Consider the following 14,365-nt stretch of genomic DNA (forward strand, 5'->3'; position numbering starts at 1 on the left):
ATGCCACTTTGTTAATTGTTTTAGTGATTTTCTACACTATTAGTTCTGAGAAGTAACTTTTTTGATGTCAATAGTGGTAACTTAAACACTGTATAAAATGTGTCATTCAAAGGTATAAATTTCCCTTTTTTTTAACGTTTAAAATCTAAATCTGATTGTCGAGTTAGTTATAGTAAGATCATTTATTCATGAAATAATAAGTTTCTTCACCATGTTTTTAAAAATTTGCATTCCAACTTACCTTTCTTTCACCATCATATTTAGAATCAATTCCCAAAATATCCCAAATATTAGCATGAGGAAACTTATTTTGGAGAACACGCTTCACATTGTTCACAGTGAGTATTTTGTGATTCTCCACTTTTTGGTACATCTGTGAAAATAAAGATATTATGATTTTCATCTTACAGTAATTAGTTTTATTTCTTTTCCTTAGCATGAATATTTACAAAGAACTTATTTTATATTTTCTAAGTTCTAAGCATATTACATACATACATTTATATACACACACTTACCCCCACATACAGAGATAAGCAAACTATTTTAACAATAAAATCTATTCTCTTCTAATAAAAATGGTATATTCTATAGCTTTCAAAATACCATATCAAGTTTCTATGTTAGTCTATTTTGATCAAGCCAGACCCTATAATTCTTAATAAAACAATGGTTACCTTTATTTTACACACACATACACAAATAGTTTAAATGACTTATTTCAGAAATGCTTATTTTCATTTCCAATTGCTCTTTGGTAAATATCTTAACTAGCTTTTTTTCTATACATCCATCCTTTCTCCAGTCTCAAATACTTCAATCATACTGGCATAAAGTAAGCTGTTACCCCTTTATTTTTTTCCCCATTTTCCCCTTCACTATACATCTTCTACCATGACCCTGTTATGGCACTGTTCCACATGGGGAAAACAGACAGCTCTGCCTCAAGAAAGATGGTACTTCTGAGCAGATGATTTACTGAAACATTAACATGAACTTGAGCCAAGACATTCTGGGGCAAGAGCCTACCAAGCAGAGGGGAAAAACTAGTGAGTACAAACATCATTAGGTAGTATTTTGACATATCAAATAAGAATATTATTTTTAGTCCCAATTCACTTGAAGTATTATTGCCAGAGACAATCCTCATATTATGACTGACAGAATCTTCGTATTATTTTGCAGAGTAAGGAACTAACATTCTGCAATTTCCTTTTATCACTATAAACTGTGTAACCTATCCCTTTAAGAGGTGACAGACCTAAAAGTAGCTATCAGAGTTTGATTCTATGAGTCTCTCAGTGTATGAGAAGTTTTCTCCTTATATTGAAGTAGAACATACTATGATCTTAATAACTCAAAAAAAGGGGTAAAGTACAGCCTTCTGTAAAACATAAACAGTGATTAGAAAATAAGATTCTGAATAAAGCAAAAGTTATATATGAAAAGTCTTTTGAGGTCAGTCATTTTACTAGTTTGTTACTTTAAAAATATTAGGTATTCCTAAGGTATATAAGTTAACCAGAATATCTTACATAAGCTATTTTAGATATATAACAATTCAATCTTCTTATATATAATTTCAAAATTTTGTTTTTTCGAGGAATTTGCGATGCCATGCAATTTATTCACATTGTAGATAACATAGTTTATATGCAAATATTTATTAAAATTGCAATCCTTTTTTAAACCAACTCTGTTCCTATGGAAAGCAAAAGACTGTGTGCAATCTAAATATATTAATACATTATGAGAATTTGAGACCTGAAATAAAAATATAAATCCTTTCATTTTCATTAACATGTGTATGTAACATCTTATAAGCACAAAAGAGAGATTTTCAATCTTGTGAAATTTATAATCTAGTTAGGAAGGCAAACTTGCAGATATGTAAGTACTATAACCCAAATATTATAGACTTACACCTTTGAACATCATACATAAATTTCAAATTTTTGTGATTCAATCTCCAATTGCTTGGCTTCAGAATGTCTAAATTTTTTCCCCAAACTTTAAACTTTCTATTTTGTATTGGTGTATTTGCTTCCCTGATGGCTCAGATGATAAAGAATCTGCCTGCAATGCAGGAGACCCAGGTTTAATCCCAGGATTGGGAGGATGCCCTGGAGAAAGACATGGCAACCCAGTCCAGTACTCTTGCCTTGAAAATCCCAAGGACGGAGAAGCCTGGGAAGCTATGGTTCATAGGGTTGCAAAGAGTTGGACATGACAGAAGTGACTTAGCACACATGCATAGTCTATTAACAATGTTGTGGTAGCTTCAGGTGAATTGCAAAGGGACTCAGCCATATATAATTTTAAGAACTGTTATGTAACTTGGTAAGCAAAAAAAGTATGGGACATTATGAAGTATAACTAACAAAATGAACCATCTCCACGAACAAACCAGGTAACACTGAAAATGAACATCACTGTGGATTATAATATCAGTTCAGTTCAGCCGCTCAGTCGTGTCCGACTCTTTGCGACCCCATGAATCGCAGCACGCAAGGCCTTCCTGTCCATCAACAACTCCCGGAGTTTACTCAAACTCAGGTCCATTGAATCAGTGATGCCATCCAGCCATCTCATCCTCGGTTGTCCCCTTCTCCTCCTGTCCCCAATCCCTCCCAGCATGAGAGTCTTTTCCAATGAGTCAACTCTTCGTGTGAGGTGGCCAAAGTACTAGAGTTTCAGCTTTAGCATCATTCCTTCCAAAGAAATCCCAGGGCTGATCTCCTTTGGAATGGACTCGTTGGATCTCCTTGAAGTCCAAGGGATTCTCAAGAGTCTTCAACACCACAGTTCAAAAGCATCAATTCTTCAATGCTCAGCTTTCTTCACAGTCCAACTCTCATCCATACGTGACTACTAGAAAAACCATAGCCTTGACTAGACAGACCTTTGTTGGCAAAGTAATGTTTCTGCTTTTGAATATGCTATCTAGGTTGGTCATAACTTTTCTTCCAAGGAGTAAGCATCTTTTAATTTCATGGCTACAGTCACCATCTGCAGTGATTTTGGAGCCCCCCAAAATAAATTCTGACACTGTTTCCACTGTTTCCCCATCTATTTCCCATGAAGTGATGGGACCAGATGACATGATCTCAGTTTTCTGAATGTTGAGCTTTAAGCCAATTTTTTCACTCTCCTCTTTCAAGAGGCTTTTTAGCTCCTCTTCACTTTCTGCCATAAGGGTGGTGTCATCTGCATATCTGAGGTTATTGATATTTCTCCCGGCAGTCTATCGGTGAAGCACAATTTTCCTCCCAATGTCATCTCCCTCTGTTCCTCAGAAGCAAGCATCATCTTGTTTCTGTTTTACCATTTCCTTACCTTTTAAGTGCTAGAGTTTTATCTGCATGTATTTCCAGGCACTATGATATTTAGTTTTGTTTGCTTTTTGAGCTTTAAACAGTACATGGTAATATGTTGGCCTTCTATACTTTCATTATGCCTCTAATACATCCATAATTTTAGCTTATCATGATCCATCATGTGAAATGATTAAGTTTTACTGATTAATATGGATTATATATATATATTTATTTATATATGTGTGTGTATATATATATATATACATATATAGTATACCAATATACCATATATATGTAGTTTCCGGTTTGTTGCTATTGTGCATGATTCTGCTAATAGTCTCCTACAGCAACGATTTGTCTCAAAGTATGTGTGTGCGCATGTGTGGAGGGAATATGCAAATTTAACTTCAAATTTTGAAGAACTACAATTGTTTCTCAAAGTGGTTATACCAATTCATATTCTTAGAGGCAGTGTAATGGTGTAAAGGAATTTCCATTGTTCTCCATTCTCATTAATGTATGATACTGTCAGCTTTCTTAATTAGTGCCAAATTATAGGAGATAAGATATATCTCAGGGTAAGCTTTATTTGCATTTTTATGATTTCTGAGATACTCAGTTACCATCAATTGTAATAAACATTTACTTACTTTAATAATTTCAATACATTTTGGCTTAACATTAGTGTATCCTCTAATATTTTGAAAAATCTCTTTATGTATTTTTTTCATTGGGTTTTTCAATTTGCAGGAAATCTAATACATATCATATACTGCAAATATTTCTCTTCCTTGGAACTCTTTTGCTTCACTTCTTTATGATATCTGTTGACGAACAATGCACTGGTTTTCATTTGTACGTAGCTAAATCTATCAGTATTCTCCTTCAGACTCATAATTTTTAAAATATTATTGAGGAAACTTAACTCCTTTGGGGTCCTAATTTCTAACATCTTAATTCTTTGTTTTTCACACTAAGTTTTTAAACTACCTGATATTATTTTTTTACATAAGGTGTGAGATCCTATCTGTTTGTACCAGATTATCATTAACTGCCCAGCTACCAGCTATTTAAGTCCATTCCAATATGATAGGAAGTTATAATAACGGTTGACAAGCCATAGAACAATAAATATAAAAATGAATAGAAGATTTTTAAAGCTATAATCTGACTCTCTTAACACCAACAATACAGTTCTTTAATGCATTTATATTTCCATTATGAGCCATAAGAGAGCCACCATTATAAAATAATCTTCTTACCTCGTATTACTTCCTTAATCAGATTCTTACCAATTCTTAGTTTCTTTGTCAGATTCAGTATCAATCTTATCATTATTTGCTGCCGTGAAGTTTTCCTCCTTTGAAAATCTCTAGGAAGTCTTATAAGCTTTGCCACTTAGAGCATTTAAATTTGAAATAATCTTTTCCACTCATGATTTTATTCAAAACCCAGTTCAAGAATTCTCTAATTATTTTCTATCAATATGCTTCCTCTAAATTTACGTATACAATTTATGTTCCTCTATCAGTTGGGTAAACCTAAATAAATTCAGATTTTGGCAGAGCCTCTGTTGCCTTGTTTATAAAGTGGGGACAATATTGTGTACTTAAGCTGAGAGTTGCAAGAATCAATTTCATCATGTGCACTAATCTATCATGATAGTTTTTGTAAACTAAAATGTTAAAACAAATAGTAATAATGATAACAATGCAAAAACACTCTACATTCTGAAGAAATTATATGTAGTGCATTAACTCACATGTACTATGAACATAAATGCTTGTGATACACCATTCTCTTCTGCAATATAATTGAAAGCTCGCCAAAGGGCAACTCCAGCATCATTTGTTCCATCAACCTCATCGTCCGTATTAACAATGAACACAAAACCAATTCTAGGAAAGAAGATGAATAAGAAATGTTACAACTCCCTCTTGAACCATAACAAACCATGGATTTTAAACATTATTAGACTCCAGCATCTAGATGGAGGGAATGAGTTAACAGATGGGGTAAAGAAGAGTATTACTGTTTGAAAAGGTTTGATTTGTAATGACTATTCACCAAAATTCTCATCTCTGTAGGAGTCTTCCAAAATGTAAAACTCTCTGTAGTGACATTATCAAGTGGCTATTTTTTTTCCAGAAAAAAAAGGGGGGCAGGGAAGTGTATTCTTAACACAACCATAGGAAATGGATCCATCTTTAAGCATCCAAAGTGACAAGATCATTCTCTCAGGAAGGTAATACAGTAAACAAGATTAGCAAGCAGGTGTGATTAACTGAGTCTATCATAAGGGTGTATGATTCTTCACAACATACAGCACTGAGATAACTATCACCTTGAATTCCACATTAACACCCTGTGTAACACAATGTGAACATCACTGGATTTCCTTCAATTGACAGTTATAAATTGACAATTACCTAAGAGGAATTTTATGATGATAGAAAAGTTCAGCAACTTTTATAAAATCCACGGTATATTCTTGAGCAGGATCAATAAACAACACCTAAAAAAAAGTAGACAGTCTATAATCACCATTTTAACACTTCAGAATTTTTATGAAATTGAAATTTAATATAATTTCTGTAACTAAAAGTATGAAATTCAAGGTACAATTTCTTAAAACTTTCTAGTAAAGAATTTTGAGGAATGTATATAAAAGTTTCATAGTTTATGAAGAATTTCTAAAAGCTACCCACCCAAATATAATAATACATGAAATTTAATCAGATTACTCATCTTCTTTTTGAAGCACAGCTCAAAGTAAATTTTTTTTTTTTACAGGAAGTGAAATACCTTATTCTAAGTATTCACTGGATTTTCTGTGATAAATTTTTTAAAAAAGAAACAAATTGAATTTGACCAAAAAAATAACGGCTTAACATCTGTTGTAGGAACTAAGATATTCACTTCCTATGTGAAAGACTGTAAAAGCCCTAGATGTTTTCTCCACAGTTTAAATTTCTATAAGGTTACTTAACACTGTAATAATGAACATTTATATGCACAGATTATAAAGTAGTATTTATGTATTTTTCCCTTAAATGTACTGAAATTTATTAATTCTTACAGAAGAAAAGTTTGATCATAAATTCCTTTTAGAAAATTTAACAGTAAGCCATCAACTTAATATTGGTATTATAAAGGTACATGGGGATAAAACAATAAAAGGCAGGTTATGTGTCCCTGCTAGCTTGTGAAACCTAGTCAGCCATGCCACCTCAAGCTTATTACATTAGGCAAATACTTCCTTATTACTCAGATGCCTAACAGCAAGGTAGTACCAAAAAAACCAGTGATATCTTCATAAAAGATGCAGACAAAATTTCAAAATAGAAAACTCACCAAATTATGAAAATTACGCCTTATGAAAGGTATACTTCCAGGGAATACTGGTTTCAAAAGTTCCTGGTAACTTGAAGGCCATGTTAAATACATCTCATCAGTTTCTAAGTTATTAACCCACTAGAAAAGAATCCAGAAAGCTGTGAAAGCTATATTAATACTTAAATCATTTTCAAAGCCAAATCTGACTTTTATCAAACAGTAATGAAATATGCCTAAGATTTTCTACATTTCTGATTAAGTATAAGGAGCTAGATGAATATTCTGTAAGGAACAAACATTATGTGCAACAATTTTACATTCCCATATGGTAAAGCATCTGTCTACAATGCGGGAAACCCCGGTTCGATCCCTGGGTCGGGAAGATCCTCTGGAGAAGGAAATGGCAATCCACTCCAGTACTATTGCCTGGAAAATCCCATGGACAGAGGAGCTTGGTAGGCTACAGTCCATGGGGTCGCAAAGAGTCGGACACGACTGAGCGACTTCACTCACTATAGCCTTTTACGTTACATTCCCTTTGAAACAATTGACTATTTACTCATTTTTCATATTAAAAAATTAAACTGTATATTAAATAGTCTTCATAAACCATTTAAGGTATAAGAGGCAATGAGGTCATTCACCTCTCTAAAATTTAAAAGCTTGGACATAAGGAAAATAAAATGACTTAGAAAAATTAAAATTTTAAAACCAACACTTAGGACATCCAGTTCTAATCAAGGTGGAATAGCTTATGTTTAACTAGCCCTCTCTCTTGAAACAAGGACAACAGGAGGAGAAAACCACTGTTTAGAGGCTTGGAGGTACAGGTCAATCAACAATCAAGAACTAAGGAGTTACAACCCTTGAAAGCAGGAGGAACATGAGGCAAGCACCACATTCGCCTCAACTTTGTTCCCAGGGGCATTTTCACAACTGTAGTCTGAAGGAAGATAATTCGAACAGCAAATGACAGTCATATCTGGCTTTCCAATATGGAAAAGATATATGAGTATCTTATCCCCTTGGTGGTGAGTTAAATATATTTTTTTTTTATTTGAAGTGAGAAACCAGCATAATGCTTTATGCATCAGTCCCACTGAACTTGAATTAATGACTGGAGGTTGAGTAGCTTTTGATGTAGATCAAAACAGCTGAATGGGTTTATTTAAAATGCAGATTCCTTGGCACCACTTCAGACCTACTAAATAATTCCCATTCAAAATAAGTGCCCTACATGATTCTTATCACAAATACTAAAGTTAGAAAGCTATAGAAATGACACAATTTATGGCCATGAGTGCTGGGTGAAGAAGTTGAGGTGATATCCGGATCCGTTTTGGAGAACTACTGAAACAACACGGGAAATCATGTTGACTAGGTCCACAGTCACTGACTGCTCTGTCTCTAGTCTCAGGTGAAGATACACACAGAAGCAGCAACAGGAACTAGAAGGGCGCCTCACAAAGTCGTGTGCAGAACTGGCACTGACAGTCCAAAGATCTACCTCCATCTGTTCTGCTGGTCATAACTCAGGCCTTGGCTATCCACTAGGCTTCCAAGATACTGAAAAGAAGATATTGTCATTTATGGATTAGAACCTATAAAACAACCTCCTCAACATCCGGGGAGTTATACAAGTCAACAAAGAATCACAGGATAGGTCAATCTGTTAGAGGCTGATACTCATTCTGAGAGAAGCAAAGACTTATAGTTCACATCTTTTGAGTTCCTTTGGGGGAGTGACATTAGCTAAAACATTTGAGTAATAAATTCCAAAACTTCATCCTTATTAAAAAAACATGGAAAAACTAGAAAATCTGTGGGAATGATCATTTTCAAAACGATGAAAACCAATCAAAAGTTTACAGCAACCCTGAGAGTGTTTACTCAGGAAGAAAGGCTGGATCTCAGTAAGAACACTGAGATTTGTGGTATTGTAATAATTTACCTCAATCCCATTTCCTGCTCCCAGTCTAAAGAGAAGCCTTGAAAATGACAGCTCACATTCCAGTACCAATATTGGAAGCAGGAGAATGGGCTTTATTCTGAAAGAATTGTTAACTTTTTGTCTGAACTGTCTGGTGACTTCCTAGAAAACCTTCTGAAAAGTTTTGCCTTTACTCTGCCTCACCCATAATTTGCCTAGTATGAAAGCTGTTAGTCTAATTTATGCAAAACATTTACTGGAAAATGTTTAGACACTCCTGAGATAATAGATAATGAGATACACGATGGAGTAACTACAAACCTAGTGAGGAAAGGTTGGGAAATGGGAAACAGGGCTTTGAGAGGTTCTGATGAATTCCTGGGAAGATACAAGGCCATGACTGAGAGAAGGCCCTACATTCTCACTTCTGGTTGACTTTCAAGCTCTATGCAAACAAGAATTGAATGCAGAGAATGCAGAGATGCAGACTGCCTGGTTGAATGTTCAGTGTGTGCTGCTCTCCCTCCCTCCACGTGTGACACACACAAAGCACCGCTGTCAAGATGCAAAGATTGGGAGATTTTCTGGTTCCAGGTATTTAAGTAAAATCTCGGTCCAGTAGTTAGCAGATGAGTAGGCTAACCTAACAGAGATTTCTGTGGCCACACATGAAAAAGAATACAGACTCTATAAAATGAGTCACTATTAAACAACAGCAAACAGCAATAATCACAAATCCCAGGGAGGGGTGAGAATCTGATTTCCAGGAAGTGCCACAGTATTCAGTATTTCAACATCAAAAAAATAAAAGGCAACAAAAAATTCTAAATTAAACATAAGGAAACAATTCCATTTACAGTAACATCAAAAAGTGTAAAATACTTAAAAATAATTTAACTAAGCCTGAAACTTACACTGAAAGCTGCAAAACACTGTTGAAAGAAATTACGCTAAATAAATGGAAAGGCATCTCACATTCACAGATTGGAAGATGTCTAAACAGCAACTGTAATATGTATAAATGGCAATATTCCTTAAACAATTTATTGATTCAACAAAATCTCAATAAAAATTCCAGCTTGTCTTTTCTTTTTTTACAGAAATGGACAAGCTCATTCCATAATTCAAAAAGAAAGGAAAAAGGTGTAAAATGCCACGACAATCTTAAAGATGAAGAATAAAGTTGTAGGACTCATAATTTAGAATTTTTAAAGTCACTACAAAGCTACAGTAAAAAAAAATAAACAGTCTGGTGCTGGAATAAGGATAAGATACAGATCAACAGAACTGAACTCAAAGTCCAGAAATAAACTCACATGTCTAGTCAACTGATTAACAGCATCATTACTGGATGAGGACAGAGAAATTTGCCTTTATGACTGTGGGGTGTAGTTGTCAAGTTACACTCTTAAGTGCAAAATATAGTTGTAGGGGTAGTTTTGCTACCCCTACAATATGACCAAACACCCCATCACTGTGGGTGGTCTGGCACCTTGAACTAAAAATAAATTACAATCCAGAGGAGCCAAACACATAATCCTATGATAGTTTTCACTGACTCTTCACATACCTGAGGTACTAAAGGTTGCCAACGCACAGCAATTAAAGTAGATAAAATCTAAATTGTGACTCCTGAAGTCTGAGACAGAGAAACCTGAAATCATAAGTCAGGGATGGAAGAAAACTAATGACCCTCAAGTTCTTCCTCAATTCTCAACCAGACTTTTAAGAAATAAACTGCCAACCCCTCATATTTTGAGGGGGAGGGTATAAACACAGAAATCAGAAATGACTTAACTCAGAGGCTCAGCTTTGTCCGTAAAGACAAAAAGTAAGCAGAGAGACAGATTCGGGGAAAAAAGAATTTAAAGCAAAGTACTGCATTCATTCATGAATAACTTTGTTTTGATATTAAGATATTCAACAATTTTTTTTTGCTTACTTCCTATTAAATAAGATCTGATGTATGTTGATGGTATTTAACAAAGTCCTGGAGTGGGGGGGGGGCACTTACATTCCACTGGAAGAAGATTATAAACGAATACATATCATAATGGGTGGTAGCAAATACTACGAAGCAAAAATAAAGTTTATGTGTAAGTTAATTTTGCTGCTCTAACAGACCAAGTTGAACAGTGCTGAGACCTCAGAGCTCTGCATTTTGTGCCAGTTAATCTTTTTGGAGGTAGCTAGAGAATTAAGTCTCAGGAACAATTTTCTATTCAGACAGGCACTTTCCAAGTGGAAAAATAGAAGCATTTGAGACATAAAGCTTCCCTTAATAGTACATAAAAAAGATACTTTAAAAATTACTAGTCTTATCACCTTGCTTGAAACTGGAGCCAATTATACAGAGTGAAGTAAGCCAGAAAGAAAAACACCAATATAGTATACTAACACATATATATGGAATTTAGAAAGATGGCAATGACAACCCTGTATGCAAGACACAGCTGTGTATAACGGACTTTTGGACTCAGAGGGAGAGGGAGAGGGTGGGATGATTTGGGAGAATGGCATTCTAACATGTATACTATCATGTAAGAATTGAAGCGCCAGTCTATGTCTGACACAGGATACAGCATGCTTGGGGCTGGTGCATGGGGATGACCCACAGAGATGTTATGGGGAGGGAGGTGGGAGGGGGGTTCATGTTTGGGAACACATGTAAGAATTAAAGATTTTAAAATTAAAAAAATAAAAAACTAAAAAAAAAATTACTAGTCTTAGAAGGAATGAAATTCTTATACATGCTACAATATGGATGAACCCTGAAAACATCATGGTGAGTGAAATAAGTCAGGCATAATTGGACAAATATCATATGACTACCCTTACATGCAGTATGGGAACAGGCAGATTCACAGAGACAAAAAGTAGAACAGAGGTTACCAGGCACTTAAGGGAGAAGGGAATGGGTGTCTATTTGAAATGATGAAGTTCTGGAAACAGATAATGGTGACAGTTGGACAAGACTGTGAATATATTTAATGCCAATGAATTACAGACTTAAAATGCTTAACAGAGCATTACCTTATATTATATTTTACCTCAATAAAAATTACTTCCAAGAAGTTCCTTGGAAAAGAATGCCTCCTCTAAGTGTCCAAGAGCTGGGCAAGAGAGGAGTCTTTATAGCATACAGGCGGAGACTCTGTGGGCAGTGCGGACAGTGGGAACAGCATCAGGGGACTGTTCCCCCCACGTGACTGACCATCTTCCATAGCCAACCTTGGAGGATAAGGATGCTATTTCATAAATGGAGTTGGAAAGTTTCTTTACAGGTCTATTACTTATGTTCAGAATAGCTTTGAAAATTACTCCCCTCATTTTATCTCACCTCCAGCATTTTTCTGAAAATGGTCAAAAGCATAAATACTTAAAATAAAAGACACAAAGTATTAAAGTAACTAACATGGTCATTCCTCTTACTGATAAAAACATTATTGGAAATAGATATCTGTTATTGAGTATAAAGACATCCAAGTAAGAGTAAAATTTAGCCAGTGAGAGGACATGGTCTAAAGACTAGTTAAAAAAAAAAAACCTGGAGCCAACAAACAAGAAACTTGTGAAACTGTCCTAGAAGATGCAATGGTCCAACTAACAAATAACGAATGTAGTTTGTCTTCAGTCTGAGGTCTCTGATGTTCAGGGAACGCAGCAGTCCTTTGGTGCTGTTATCATTCCCTGATTCCTGGATGGCTGACCAACTCTATAGGTGGGAAGATTGTTCTGGCAGGAAAAGGAGGAAGTAAGCCATTTCCACCTATTAGGCCATACCATAGACTATTTTTGTGCTTTAAAGAAGGAAAAGTGATGTGATCAGATTTCAAAAAAATTCACTTAGGCTGTAATACATTGACCAGAACATCAGGAAGCCACTGCAAATTGTTCGGCAAGATTTTCACTATGTTAAGGTGGTATTCATATATTCCTGAGATATTAACCATTTGGTATTTTGTTGCTGCTGTTGCTTAGGCAGTTATTCTGTTGTTCTCGTTTTGTTTTATCTTTAAAGCTGGAAAGGATACTGAATGAGCTGAGTAGATATTCTCCTGAAGAAGTACAGAGAATACAAGAGAGGGGAAAGGAAGATCTACGGGGAGAGGGAATGAGTCTGTAGTTTTACTTTTTCTTCTCACTGAGTTTTACTTTTTATTCTTACTCCTATAACCTCTTTCAAAATGCTTAAATTAATTCTAAAGTCTGCCAATATCTGGTTTTAAGTCTTAAGTCTACTAAAAGTTTTAAAGTGAGAAATCACAGGGGCACTTACCATGATAGAAGAATGTCTAATATCCAGTGCATAGGTATCATCCCAACTATGTACACTTAATTTTAAAAACTTGCTCATATCTTCTCCTTTGATCCCAAGACTGTGAAGGCCACTCATCATTTTTCCTTCCAGTTTCAGCATATCCAAAAGACTTTAGGTTTAAAGAAAAGAAATGTTTTACTTTGATTTGCCAAAATTTTTTATTAAATCCTTTAAAGTTCATAGATATCTCAAAGCATTAGAAACAAGTTTTTATTGTATTTTTATTAACAGCACAAAAACACATTATTAAACTCATTAACAAACAGGACAATAATTTCTAATTAGTTATCTAGTGTAAACTATACTGAGTTTTTTTTAAGTTATAACAAAATCTTCTTTAAAGGGCAAGACGTTAAGGTATATATATATTATATTCCTTCACCAAGGAAGTGAAAATATAGTCATTCCTGAGCAAGCCAAAAATGAAGGGAAAAAATACAGTAGAGGTTACTCTCTTGATACAAAAAACAAGATCAAACATGACCTAAAATACAAAGTTTCATAAAAGTATGAAAATTCACGTATGTTTAGAATACATATTAAAATTTCTAATTGCATATACAATAATTTGACAGCTCTTAGTACTACTAATGTTAGAAAGTAGTATTGCTAAAAGTAACACATCATCAATAAATGACCTTACTGACAAAGAGTCAGAGCAATTTGATACTTTAAACCACTGCTTATCAAGTTCACTCTGGGTCTCATAACCTCAGGAAGTCTCAAGAGATGCCAGTGAGGCTCAGAGAGATGAAACCTCCTGCCCAGGAACTTAGCCAGTGGACTCGCAGAGCTGAGACATGAAGGCCATCTGCAAAGATAGGTAAGGCTGTACAGACCATGGTAAAGCATGTTCATGTTGGGGAAGGTAAAAATCTACTAGGCAAGGAGGAATTCTGATTATTACTTTTTTGAAAACAAGTATTTGTATTTATTATATTTAACCCAAGTGCTTCATTCAAAACTCCATTCATGGAAATCACCTTGCCTTTCAGAAATGAACAGAATCAGAATAAAGTGATATATCAGCTTTAGGTATAGTTCTTCAGGAGGACTATAGAAATCTACATTTAAAGAGTAGAGAGCTAATATCTAAACTCCTAAGAAGGTTGTTTTGGAAGTATTTCAAGCTGGCCTGTATGATAACCGCACAGCATGTCTGTATCCTAGACAATTCTGACTGTATTACAAAGTAGACATTTTACCATTCCCTTCAAATGTATTACAAGATGAATGTGATTTAAAAAAAAAAGGACCACCTTGAATATCATAAATTACCAATAATAAGATTTAGTTGGGGCTATAACACTACACTGGTGTGGCTTCTTAAAGTTCTTAATCCCTTTAGTCTGAATTTTCTCATTTGTAAAATAAGAACTGTGGATGGCACTGCCAATGTTCTCTCCATTTAGAAAAATGTTATGATGCTTATTGAAGAGATACTTTTAATGTGATAGAATT

General features: G+C 34.7%; 1 protein-coding gene across 4 annotated transcripts in view; it reads right to left on the reverse strand.

Annotated features, from left to right (window-relative positions):
* The window catches only part of UGGT2 (UDP-glucose glycoprotein glucosyltransferase 2), a 148,226-nt gene that overhangs the window by 74,712 nt on the left and 59,149 nt on the right, over nt 1-14,365 (reverse strand). For all 4 annotated transcript variants that reach the window (XM_069601914.1, XM_069601913.1, XM_069601916.1 and 1 more), the window contains exons 12-16: nt 12,863-13,013; nt 6,672-6,791; nt 5,747-5,832; nt 5,080-5,215; nt 242-373 (exon numbers count right to left, since the gene is read on the reverse strand). In XM_069601914.1, coding sequence (XP_069458015.1) covers nt 242-373; nt 5,080-5,215; nt 5,747-5,832; nt 6,672-6,791; nt 12,863-13,013 — 625 coding nt within the window. The remainder of the gene's footprint in view (nt 1-241; nt 374-5,079; nt 5,216-5,746; nt 5,833-6,671; nt 6,792-12,862; nt 13,014-14,365) is intronic.

This window comes from Ovis canadensis, chromosome 10 (assembly GCF_042477335.2).
Source record: "Ovis canadensis isolate MfBH-ARS-UI-01 breed Bighorn chromosome 10, ARS-UI_OviCan_v2, whole genome shotgun sequence".
Lineage (NCBI taxonomy): Eukaryota > Metazoa > Chordata > Mammalia > Artiodactyla > Bovidae > Ovis > Ovis canadensis.